The sequence below is a fragment of the Homalodisca vitripennis genome, chromosome 1, assembly GCF_021130785.1.
Source record: "Homalodisca vitripennis isolate AUS2020 chromosome 1, UT_GWSS_2.1, whole genome shotgun sequence".
Taxonomy (NCBI): Eukaryota; Metazoa; Arthropoda; class Insecta; order Hemiptera; family Cicadellidae; genus Homalodisca; species Homalodisca vitripennis.
In genome coordinates, this window is record NC_060207.1 from 23,334,614 (window position 1) to 23,348,577 (window position 13,964).

At 33.5% G+C, this 13,964-nt stretch overlaps 1 protein-coding gene across 1 annotated transcript in view; it reads right to left on the minus strand.

Annotated features, from left to right (window-relative positions):
- LOC124358223 (carboxyl-terminal PDZ ligand of neuronal nitric oxide synthase protein) overlaps window positions 1–13,964 on the minus strand; it is a 599,817-nt gene that overhangs the window by 115,801 nt on the left and 470,052 nt on the right. The window contains exons 3-5 of the mRNA XM_046810519.1: window positions 13,055–13,147; window positions 11,303–11,358; window positions 317–425 (exon numbers count right to left, since the gene is read on the minus strand). Coding sequence (XP_046666475.1) covers window positions 317–425; window positions 11,303–11,358; window positions 13,055–13,147 — 258 coding nt within the window. The remainder of the gene's footprint in view (window positions 1–316; window positions 426–11,302; window positions 11,359–13,054; window positions 13,148–13,964) is intronic.

Genomic DNA, 13,964 nt, shown 5'->3' on the forward strand with positions numbered 1-13,964 from the left:
AAGGATAGCTCCTCCTACAATAACACTACACTTAGGTTACACTAATGTAATCTGTATATAACAAAATATATATAAAATATACCTTTCATAAAAACTTTAGATTTTTACTATTTTTGGTCTCATATAAAACAACAAATTATGACTAATTGTAATACCAATCAACGTTAGTATTTGTATTAATTTTTACTGCAGATATATGTCTAGAAAGCTGTCTTCTTTTAGTCAGCCAGATTGATAGGTTTCCTCTACGTTGAACAGCTACATACAAGTAAGACTTAATGAACACTTGTTAATATGTATATCAATAAAACATTACCTTTTTGTTGGATTTGAACACGTTGCACTTGAAAACATTCGTAGCACCATCTCTGGCGATGTAGCTGAAGATTTTGAGATCTTGTGAATCATGAGATACGTAGAATATCCTGGAAACACAATAACAAAACAAATCAATGGTATATAGAAGGGCTTTATTAGTTCTTTGTATTCAATCATACATATTTGACATAATAAGCTGTATGATATTTATTTATAACTCTGAAGTAAAATACTTCCAGTTGTATATCTTGGAAATGTAATTCCATAGGGTGGTGGAAATCGTTTTCAGTTGGAAGAGTTTTTACAGAACATTTGGATCATAACTGTTTAAGAAAACAGAAAGAAATAGAAAGTTATTTAAGATTTCACGAGGAATTGTGAAAATTTGAAGCAGAATTTAGAACATTTTATTATAAGCCTAAAAAAAAAAAAAAAACGTTAAAGATGGGGATATGATATTTTACAATATCCACACGAAAGAATTCTGGAGGAACTAAAACCCTTTTCCGAGTAAGTAAACATCAATTTATGTACGAAAAGTTGTTAAAAATGCATATATTTACAAGTTTATTCAATTAGAAATATGATTTCCTTTCATTCATGTATTAATATTAAAAAATAATCCCTGAAGCTGTAATTGATGTATATAGTGTAAGTATTTATACAATTAAAATTATTACTTTTTACAATTTTTAGTACTTGTGATTAAAAAATGTCATAAAATTCTATCTTTAAATGTATGTAACTCCTCGTAGAGGAATAAAAAAAATGTTTACACTTTTTCTGGTTTTAGGGAACTTATATTAAAAAGCCATGGATTTAATATGAAAACAATTTTTGTAACTACAATAGTCCTGAAAAATTTAACAGCTATCTAAAATAAGTATAGCTCTTATCGATCTACCAAATTTGGGAAATACGAGTACAACAGAAAAAAAAACAGCAAATTGGTTGAGTGAAGCGGTTTTCTTATAAATAGATAAACCTCAGCTGACTTGGTAGCGAACAATGAAACAATATCCTTTGACCACAATGTAGTGACCAAGTGAACACTTGGGAGGAATTACCCACTTAACCGAACACCCCGGTACACTCTGCTCCAGCAGTCCGACAGTTCCACTGCACATTAACTCTGAGCTCTAATTGCAGATGGGGTGTGATATTGCACCTTCTAGTTCTGAGATTGCCAATATTCTAAAAGTACACAACGAAGTAAATATAAAAGAATGTCCAAGAAAATTATTTTCACAAATATTGATTTGGAGCCAAATTTAAACATTCAATGGAAAAAATGTAATTATTGAACCAAAATTGCTCTCTTTTCTTTGTAACACTTTGATTTCAAATTAAAGGGTTATAGGTCAAAATATAAATGTTATGACTTTGAAAACTGAATTGAGATAAAAATATGAATTTTAGGTGATTTAAAAATATCAAGAATCAAGCACAAGTATGAATTTTATCAAAAGTAGGTTATAATGGTCTCCATCGCAGTTTCAATTATAATCTAAACAACAGTGAAGGTAAACCTTTATAATGTAAAAAAAATCATTCTTAAAGACACAGTTGTGCTTTTTTATTCAAAATGTAATGGATTACAAATGGTAAAATTGCTATTACAATTGACCTGTAACAATTGTAATAACAATTATAATTGTTACATTCAATTGTAATAGCATTTATAATTTTGTTACATTCAATTGTAATTTATATATTATAATAATTTAACTATAAAACTACTATAATAGATTTATAATTAAATTTTAAATTTTTTATTGAAAAATTATGGTTGCCTGTAAAGTCGGTTTTAACGGGCGAAGATTTTACGTGACAACGTCTTTTTCTCGGTAGAATATTTATTGATATGAATATTATTAAATTGCACAATAGGAACAAGGAATTGAATGAAAATAAGAATTGCACAAATTTTAACTATAGAAATATATTTTGTTTACTAAAACATTGTACATAATTTGAAATTAATTAAAATTTGTTATTGTAAATGGTAAAGTTGAATAAAACATTTACTAAAATTGGAATTTGAAATTCTTGCTAAACACAGTTAAATTCTAACTCCGCGCGTGGTGATTGGTCGGTTTAGTTCGTTTGTTTGGTCGCACTGTTATGACAGGTTAGAGGTTATAATTTGTTATTTTAAATGTTTGACTAGCAATACGCGCTGTTTCTTCTCAATCGACTGAATTACGATTGATTGCAGAGTGATTTAAACTAATAATTTACTTAACACTATCAACATTTGTCAATAGTATGACATAACCTATAAACTCAGTTTCTCAACTTTTGTGTCAATCTAACAATTAATCAATCAATCATAGTTTACGATAATGAAATATCAGTGTACAATTATTTACCTTTATTGTTGTAGTTGTTGTAAATGACGAATCTAAGCACTCCACATTTTCACGAATAAACATAGTTATCTGCTTTATCCCGCGCGGCGGACCCACAGTTATCTGCTTTATCCCGTGCGGATCCCGTGCGGCGGACCCATTGGACGGGCATCGTAACGTTACCGGGCGTTACACTTTTTCATGAGTGACTCCGAGCCGCAACCTAATTTAAGACGTTGTCACGTCAAAATGAAAAGATGTAACAAATCAAAGAATGAAATAACGTTTCCACGTTATTTTACAACTATTACTGACGATATATGGTTTGAAAGGATAAAATGATTTCAGAAATTTTCCTTCATAGTATGCTACAAATGTAGAACACTAAGTTTTGAGGATTGGAATCTCTGAAGGATTGAAAAGTAATCAGAGTACCCCAAGAAGACGACTTATCCTAATTCTCGAAACGTAGAACATGTTTGTAACACAACTATGGGTCTTAATTTGAGTAATATTTACAATCCTTGATCACGGATCATAAACGTACTAGTATATGCTCGAAATTACTGAGAAAGAATATCCACACGTGTAGTAATTGAAAATGTGAACAATATTACACAATAAAGACACAACACAAAACCAAATTACACCAGTAGGTGCAAAGAGATTTACATTAAATCAGCTGCAGTATACTCAATTTTGTTTATTCTCCAACACATCACTACATTTTCTTAAATCGTATAATTATAGAATAAGACTCAATTTTAAAGATATCCTTAATATGCATACTAACGCTTTATATTTTTCTTATATTTGCATTGGTTATTCTTAAAAACAATATCATGTACTTTATCGTTTAAATAATAAAAAAGTAAACACTTTACCCAACAAACTGATTATTAATTATATCTTTATCTCATCATATTCCGTTCAAAAATAAGAGCGTAAAGTGCATTAGGTTTAATACTGTTCGTGTGGGGAAAAGTTCAAGATCGTTTTACTACTGCCTGCTCTCAACCTATAAACGACGTACCGTAGTTTCTACTATAGGGCTAGGTCTAACCAAGGGCACAACTGGGAACCAATTAAGCCTACAGCGAGGCAAGTACCTTGCTTCAGTGGCGGTGGTAACAGCCCTTTAATCCATTTAGGGTACAAGCTTGTCTAATTGGCTTTGTGAAGGGAAGAGGAGGCTTACACTACATTCGGATTGACTTAGTGTTAGCTCCGGGAAAGCGTAAAGTTACACAAAGGTTTCATTTTTCAAGCAGTACCATCCGTCTTGTTTATCAAAGGGGAATTATAAAATACACAACAGTGTTATCTTTATAACACTGTGAATGTGAACGGAATGCTTTTTGTAATCAAAATAGTGTCCTACTTTTATCAACTGGAGTCTCGTTTTGAAAAAGGTAACATTCTGGAGTATTATATTTGTATTAGCCCTCAGTCACGGAGTGTACACGGGGAAAAACAAACAGAAAAATGTATGATTAATCAAAAAGTTTATGATCAATCTTAAATAGAAGTTTGGTTTGTAAGGTGATATTCAGGTTGTAGGCCCATATCCGACTCGGATTTATTACTATCATCGCCATTACGTTCATTCTGAAATTTAAAAATCTAAATAGATTACGATTTATTGCTGTTGGACTCCTGTGAAACTTTTAATACATAGTACTCATTATAAACCAGATTGTATACTAATTATAGACCAGAGTGTATAACATTTCAAGGCTTACACTCACTTTTCATTTACGTTATTTAAATCAACAGGAAATATACATTATTAATGCTTTTTTAAATACATAATTCGCTTTTTTATGGCGAAAACAGTTTTCAAAATGTATAGAGATGCTGCTCAAAATCCTATACGGTACCACCTTAAACGTGATTGAACAAAAAAACAAAACAAGAAATATATGTGATGACGTTTAACAAACTGTGACATAACAGAAGTTAACGAAGAAAGAGATAAACACACTGAATCAATGTGGGATCAAGCCATCATTCACCCACCTGCAATCCCAGATATTTCGACGATGATCAATAGTCTACATTTTCTTTATCAACAGAGTTACACGGATATCATCCATACAGATTGCAATTTGAGAGAAATCCATATATGGTAACATTTAGACAAGCTTATTTATGAGCTGGTAAAATATTCTTTTTCATTGTTATCATAATTTCTTCCTCCCCAACTTTTTAGAATAAAAAGAGAACATATTTTTTACAATTATGTCTAGTTTTAGTTGGGAGGAAATTTCCGAATCACTTTTACTTATGAGTTTTCATTATCCACCGAGTATGGGCCCACTGTGTCCTGGATACATACCGGTTTCGATACTTTCTCTGCGGTATTGTAACATTCAGGTCCATACAATGTCCATTGTCACATCATCAACTTCACCAACGTCGACGGTCGTTCTCAACTATTTCTCTTGATCATGAATTCCACCGCCGAAAACACACCCATTTTCAGGCGTTTTCTTTAAACATAAACCATCTCAACATGAATTCTCATTACTTTCCCAACCAAAACGCCTTCTTGCAAGATCACGGGCTTAATGAGTGAGCTCTTTATTTTACCAGGCGAAGTTATTACTACATATAAATATAAAACACCTAACCAGACTGGACTAGTGTATAATTATTTACAATTTCATTGAATAAATATGATTTAAAATCTCTAATCAAGAAGACGGAGTACCCTTCTTGTCGACAATTACAGCCGAACATAAGAAGTTTTTATTTATTTTGTATTAATCTTAAATACATAGGGAAGTTATTTAAGGACCTTCACCTGTGATACCTTTAATGATTCGAATAAATTAAAATAATATATACTTTGTTTGTTACACCTATGATATTAAAATGTTTCAATTTATGTAGTTTTTTTCCATTATTTCCATTTTCGTAAATGGAGATTTAAGAAATAAAATGGTTTTAAGAGAATAGGTTTAAATTTAAATTTGTGGCACGTTTTCCTCAGCCAATAACAGCACAGGCTTGCGATATTACGGTAGGTGTTCTCAATTAACTTGCTCGCAGCCATTGCTAATTGGTGAGAAATTAACAGCTCCTGCAAGAGCGCACGAAATTAACCAGCTAGTTTACTCTCAGCTTATCGTTGCTGATAAAATATGTAGTAATCTAAGTTTCCTTAATTAAGACATAACGTGTAGATACAGTAATATGTACTGAAAAGTCATAACATTATTATATGCTTAGTATAGAAGATTTTGGAATGGCAGAAAATAGAAAGGGATTTTGTTAGAAATGTTTATCAAACGGACACATTTTTGTATAAAATGAGATCTTCAAAACGTTCCTCTGTGTGTCAATGAGACCACCTGTTGTAATCACTACGATATATATCATACATTAATATTTTGATAAAACGTGAAATGTACAGGTTTACGTTATTTCGACGAGGGTTCGTCTTGAGAATCTCATTCCGGGGATAATGTAGGAATCGCGATCTAAATCAGGTGGGATTCACGTTTTTGATGCTACGAATTAATTTTGTTAGAATGTAATACTTGACTGTTGTTAAGGGTTTCGATTTACGCAAAATCATGACTATCATGAACTATGAGACAAAGGGGTTCTCTGGGTATTTGCGCTTACATACTTGCCTGTATATCTGTAAGGGCACATTTACCTACCCGGTATATGTTTTAAAGAATCTATTCGGGTGAAATTACTAAAATTCTGTTGTCTTACATTGGTGACAATGAATAAGTCGCAAAATAAATAAATTTGTAAACAAACTGAGTTCAATCATATAAAATCTTGCCATGTTAAGTAAGAAATGCGATGAAATTACTTCGTTGGAATGGTAAGAAGTTTGTTACATAAGTAATTTCTTCGATAATGCGTTGCATCGGTTTTTGTAAGATATAATACAGGATGTATCTTGTACAATAAATAACACTATAAAACTAATATTTATACCTGCAGCATGTTTTATGGCAATACACAGTTGTTGTATACTTTCAAAGACTGTTTACATAGAAGGATTTTTAGTTGAAATAAAAATCAGACTTTTCTGAGTTCATTTACATGTAAATAATGTAACTGAAAATCTTAGAGTGCCTTGCCTTAACAAGAAGAGTAGCCAACAAAACAAACTATTGACTGATCATATCGAGTTACCAGTGTATCACTTCTGATTACAATAAAATATTCAGGTGTGTTAATGCCAGGTTTCCACGAGCAATTACAATTTAATTAATTTTTCAAGCTGTTTGAAGTGATGCAACAGAGCAAAGTGAAGGACATGTCACGATTAGTTAGTAATTTTAATTAAACGTCATTAGAAACTTAATTAAAATGTACTGTATGAACTGTAGTGCGTATCTACAGTATTTACTAATTTAAAGCAAAAACTAAAATTAGAACTACAATACTATATTTATATATTTCATAAATTTATATTAGAGGTTTCAAGAATACTTTAAATACAGCGTCATTTTCACAACTGTCATAAATAATTTAATATCATTCCTGAAACACAAAGCTCAAATATAAAACTGATTTAAATACTTTGTAATTGTAAATTATATTTACAATTTGTATATACAAATTATCTTACACTTTGAGGACATTTTTTTCTATTTCAATTAAGAAAGACATGTTTCAATTCATAAATAAGATAACTTTGTATTTAGTAAAAAAATAGTGTTACATTTTATTGATATTATTATTTTTACCATAATCATTAAATATGGAGTTAAATGCGCTAAAATCATTAAATAAATAGAAAATTACTATTTTGGTTATTTAACAGGCAGGAAACATTGATTGATTTTATTTCTTAAATTAATGTCATTACAATAATACAACTAATAAAAACGATTCACAACCAATTTACGGGAAGATAAATATATTATACAGTAATTCTTCCCATTTCATCATGTTGGTTGGCTTCAGCACATATAAAACAGTGACATGACTACACGATGTTAAGGGTAGTACTTAACACAGCCGCTCTGCGTACCTTCCCCTTCAGTAATGAGATTACACGACATTCCAGCCGACTAATTAAGACATGTTCTAATCTCCACGAGACTGTCAGTCGGTGTCACACAGTGACAAGACTACGCGGTCATAAAGGTAGTGTACCTTACAACGCCGTTCTGCGTACCTTCCCCTTCAGTAATGAGATTACACGACATTCCAGCCGACTAATTAAGACATGTTCTAATCTCCGCGAGACTGTCAGTCGGTATCACACAGTGACAAGACTACGCGGTCATAAAGGTAGTACCTTACAACGCCGTTCTGCGTACCTTCCCCTTCAGTAATGAGATTACACGATATTGACGCCGAGTAATTAAGACATGTTCCAATCTCCACGAGACTGTCAGTCGGTGTCACACAGTGACAAGACTAAGCGGTCATAAAGGTAGTACCTTACAACGCCGTTCTGCGTACCTTCCCCTTCAGTAATGAGATTACACGATATTGACGCCGAGTAATTAAGACATGTTCTAATCTCCACGAGACTGTCAGTCGGTGTCACACAGTGACAAGACTACGCGGTCATAAAGGTAGTACCTTACAACGCCGTTCTGCGTACCTTCCCCTTCAGTAATGAGATTACACGATATTGACGCCGAGTAATTAAGACATGTTCTAATCTCCACGAGACTGTCAGTCGGTGTCACACAGTGACAAGACTACGCGGTCATAAAGGTAGTACCTTACAACGCCGTTCTGCGTACCTTCCCCTTCAGTAATGAGATTACACGATATTGACGCCGAGTAATTAAGACATGTTCTAATCTCCACGAGACTGTCAGTCGGTGTCACACAGTGACAAGACTACGCGGTTATAAAGGCAGTACCTTACAACGCCGCTCTGCGTACCTTCCCCTTCAGTAATGAGATTACACGATATTGACGCCGAGTAATTAAGACAGGGTTTTCTCTTCCTGATAATGACAGTCCTACCAGAATCCAGCAATTATCCAGTTCATACTGGAGGTGTTGAACGAGGTTGACGGGAGAAGAGGTAAGTTTAGAATTAGCGTTGTTCCCTAGTGTTTATTGGTAAAAGAGAAGCTAGTAACAATAATTAATTAACCTTCTCTCATTCCAATTCCTTGTTATTCGTTTGTTACATATATTTTTTAGAAGCTTATTTAAACAAAAGCACAATCGGTTGCCAATAATTGTAATTAATTCTATAAATACCTAGTAAAGTGACCGTTAACATGCATTGATTGTAAGTTGACTCGAGAGATACTTGAGCTAAATTCAATAATGCTAAAGGAAAAAAGAGACAGTAGTTTTTTTTTATTTTTCTAGCAAAAACCTTGTATAAGAAAATAAAACTAGGTTGAATATGAAAATGTAATTTTGAAGTATTAAAGGTTTTTATTTAATTTGCAATAAGTTTATTCATGATGATCCGTAGGTCTGATTGACTGATTAACTGAAAACAGATTTGGCATGACTACGGGTTAGAGTACACCGCGAATCCCAATATAAAAGCTAATTTCCCAGGACAGGTGAAGGCGGGAGGGGAGGAATAGCCTATCACAACGAAGACGACTTACACTGACAGGATTACAGGTTGTACGGCTTCTGCTGATCCAATCATGGTCTAATATCCGACACCAGTCGACACAGCTCACCACTTCCTCCCTGCCTTAGAATGCACTTGTACGGCAACCTGTACTAGCTATCACGATTGCCCCCTTCCCGCGGCTTCTGCTGATTCAAACGTAGGCAAATACTCAACAACATTCGACATAACTCTCCGTTTTCTCCCTGGCTAAGCACTTGTACGGACAACCTGTACTAGCTATCACGATTGCCCCCTTCCCGCGGCTTCTGCTGATTCAAACGTCATGGGCAAATACTCAACAACATTCGACACAGGTCACCGTTTTCTCCCTGGCTGAGAGCACTTGTACGGCAACCTTTACTAGCTAACACGATTGCCCCCCCCCGGCTTCTGCTGATTCAAACGTAGGCAAATACTCAACAACATTCGACATAACTCTCCGTTTTCCTCCCTGGCTAAGCACTTGTACGGCAACCTGTACTAGCTATCACGATTGCCCCCTTCCCGCGGCTTCTGCTGATTCAAACGTAGGCAAATACTCAACAACATTCGACATAACTCTCCGTTTTCTCCCTGGCTAAGCACTTGTACGGCAACCTGTACTGATCACGATTGTGGCTTCTGCTGATTCAAACGTAGGCAAATACTCAACAACAGGTCCCCGTTTCCTCCCTGGCTAAGCACTTGTATGGCAACATTTACTAGCTATCACGATTGTCCCCCCCACTATGCTTTCTGCAGATCCAATAATGGGTTTATTGACACCAGTCAACACAGGTCCCCGTTTTCATCCTGGCTGAGGCTGCACTTGTATGGCAACATTTACTAGCTATCACGATGGTCCCCCCCACTATGGTTTCTGCAGATCCAATAATGGGTTTATTGACACCAGTCAACACAGGTCCCCGTTTCCTCCCTGGCTGAGGCTGCACTTGTATGGCAACATTTACTAGCTATCACGATGGTCCCCCCCACTATGGTTTCTGCAGATCCAATAATGGGTTTATTGACACCAGTCAACACAGGTCCCCGTTTCCTCCCTGGCTGAGACTGCACTTGTATGGCAACATTTACTAGCTATCACGATTGCCCCCCCCCCCCAACACTATCGTTTCTGCAAATCCAATCATGGGTTTATTGACACCAGTCAACACAGGTCCCCGGTTCCTCCCTGGCTGAGGTTGTAGTTATATAGGACCATGTACTGGATATCAAGTTGCCCTATTCTCCTCGCTAGTACACACTTACTTATGGTACTTCCTTAGTAGTACTTACTTACTAATGGCCCCTTCCATTTTAACAATGAATTGCGTTGCACGTATAAAACCATTCTCGCATCATTATTTTTATTGACACTTCCTCCATTAATCAAAAACAATCTGGGTGGGTAAATTTAAAACAGTACCTGTCATCTTCGCCAGTAATAGACACTTTTTCAACCATTCCTTGATATGTTAAAGACATTTTCTTCATAATACTGACGTTTAAAAGATTCAATTCATTACAAGTTTTCTTGTAGCAAATGTACATTGATTAAAATAACCCAAATAATATTCTGTTACTTAATTTGTTGTTACTATGCAATTGATCTATAATTACGAGAATATACAGAATAATTTTGTCCATAATTATTATGTAAATTTTTGCTAATAGCAATTAACAGTTATTTTAATTAAGAGGTAGAACCCATTTAAATCATATTAAGTAAAAAAACATTTTTTTAGCAAAAATTAGCAACAGTTGGAGAATACATCTCCAGCCAAGCAATGCGAATGAGAAAGATTCATTCATCCGCATCACCAGGCAGAATATAGAGATCATTTTCAAAATCTACAAGCTTTAATTTTGTGAGTTATGGCACACTTCTACAACCAGAAAAACCAACCATGAGTAAAAATTGAATATGTGACACAAAGTTAATAAATAATCATAAAAATCTAAATAACGTATAATTTATATTACATTGGCATAAGTAAAATCTCGTAAACTAGCTTGTATTTTCCTGAGACAAACAAAACTATATTAGTTAATACTGAACTGGCATACCACTCACCGGTAAATTGGATGTTGCATTAGAACCATGTTGTTTTCATCCATCCAAGGTTTTTTCTGAAATAAAATAAAAAGAAGCATTAATATAGTTTGTGATTGCATTTTAGATTAAGTTTAGGAAAACAAGTCACATGAAATATTAATAAGAAAGTTTAAATTTTACACATAGATTGATTTCAGAACGAAAATTTTACTACGAAGCAACCAACTAACAGGAACAAGGGGCTGAATATACCGCATGAAAGATAGAGAGGGTGTAATGGGGTTTTCGTGAGACGAATGACAGAGATAACTCTCTAAGAGAATAACATTTAGTTCTGTTCAGCGCTGTAACACGTGTGAGACCGAATTTGTTACCGCATAATCAATTTAAATTTAAATGGTTTTAGAGAAATTTTCAACGAAAGCAATTTTAATTTTTCTGAAATTGAAATGAAGCAGAATACATTACATATGAACTCGAAAAAAAATTTAATGTTTTATTTAGTTTTTGAACACAAGCAGAACTTTTAATACTAAGCAAATAGTTGAGAGTTTATAAAAATGCAATTCTTTGCCTAAAAATGTCACTGATTATGGATGTTTTGAAAGGATATTATGATTTCGGACATTAGTCATCGTTGTGTGTTATAAAAATAGAGCTACTTTTCGATGCCTGGATTAATAACTGTGTATAGGCTTAACCTTAACCTTTAAAAACATTTTACAGGTGAAAAAGAAAACAGATTTTAATCCTCGAAACATTTGTTCTAATTTTGTAACAAATATTTATTGCATACTTCCAATTTTCCGTTCAATGAAAGATTGAGTGGGATAAGTGACGACCTGTGGAGTAGACAAATTTGGATAGATTGACCCTCGGACAATTTGTATTTCATGGTCAATCACCATTTGTGGTGGAGAGGTTTGACATAGATTCTGAACTACTGCACTCAATTATTACCTTCGATAATACTCGAACATTCTGAAGTCCATAGATTACCTTAACCATAACCGACATATTCCGGTGAAATTCATATTTCACCATGAGCAGCATCAATTGAAATTTTAACCTAACTTAGGGATACCAAAAGTCTCTTAAATATCTCAAAATATTTGTTAATAAAACACATATTCACCATGAACGTCATTTGAAATTTTAACCTAACTTAGGGATACCAAAGTTTCTTAAATATCTCAAAATATTTGTTAATGAAACTTATATTCACCATGAACGTCATTTGAAATTGTAACCTAACTTAGGGATACTAAAGTCTCTTAAATATCTCAAAATATTTGTTAATGAAACTTATATTCACCACGAACGGCATTTGTAACCTAACTTAGGGATACCAAAGTCTCTTAAATATCTCAAAATATTTGTTAATGAAACTCATATTCACCATGAACGTCATTTGAAATTTTAACTTAACTTAGGGATATAAAGTCTCTTAAATATCTCAAAATCTTTGTTAATGAAACTCATATTCACCATGAACGTCATTTGAAATTGTAACCTAACTTAGGGATACTAAAGTCTCTTAAATATCTCAAAATATCTGTAAATGGTCTTTAAGTGGCTAAAATACAGCAAAGCAATATAAGAGAAAAGCGATTTAACGCTAAAATAAAATTTGTGGGAGACAAACAGCCATATTGGAATTTTTATTAAAACTAACATTATTGGTTCACAATAAATATACCAATAGTAAAATAATATAAGATTAATTTAGTTCAGTATTAATACAATTAAAATAGCGATGGGTATACATACCTTTTTCTTCTTTCTCAAAGTAACTCGCACTCCGTCCACAGATATCTCCACAGTCACCTTCTTTTTCTTTATACCTTTCGCCTTGAACTCGTACTGAAACATGTAAGTTTAAGTTAATTTTAAATTCTGAAATGTATGAAAAACTACAAGTGTTTAATAGCCAGTTGCAGGAAAACTACTTTAATCTTTGCCCCAGAAGAGCAGGGTTAGGGTTGTGGGTAATGTCTCATTTTAAAAGTGAAATGAATCGAAATTTAAACGGTGTTTTATTTAGTTTAGTAAAGTTAATAGCTTTGACTATTTAAACAATTAAATACAAGAAAGTTTGACATGTTTTTATAAATAACCAATAAAAGTAACTAAAACATAGAATTTGTTTAGTAAAGTTTGTACTTTTGAGTATTTAAACGATACTCGAAAAAACTAAAGTACATTTGAGTATCTTCCACAAGCCTATGAAAGTTGTAAAAGTACAACCGACTCTAACCAATCATATTTTGATAATTAATCCTTAATATATTTATAAACTGATTCGGATCATAGAAAAATGTTTTGATCGTGTTTTTAATTTTTCCTGTACTGTGTTCGTAAATTATATTACATCACACACGATAATATAGCTCTATTAGCCTCAGGTCCACGATCTACGTTTGATACCTGAAATTCAGGATATCAAAGAAAGTAAAAACTGAAAGAAAAACTGACGTTAGAAATACGATCGTTTTTATTAATTTAGCATAAAGGTGAAAATGTTGCTGGGTCACACACATTATTCATGTGCCCATCGGTTTGAATTTCCTTCCCCGTTTCTTGTTCAAGCTTCCAAAAGCTTGTACTTCAGTGGAGCGCTTTATACACTTCCTGATAAAGTAATCAACCGTAGCCTGCCAATATATTGGTATTCTAGTGG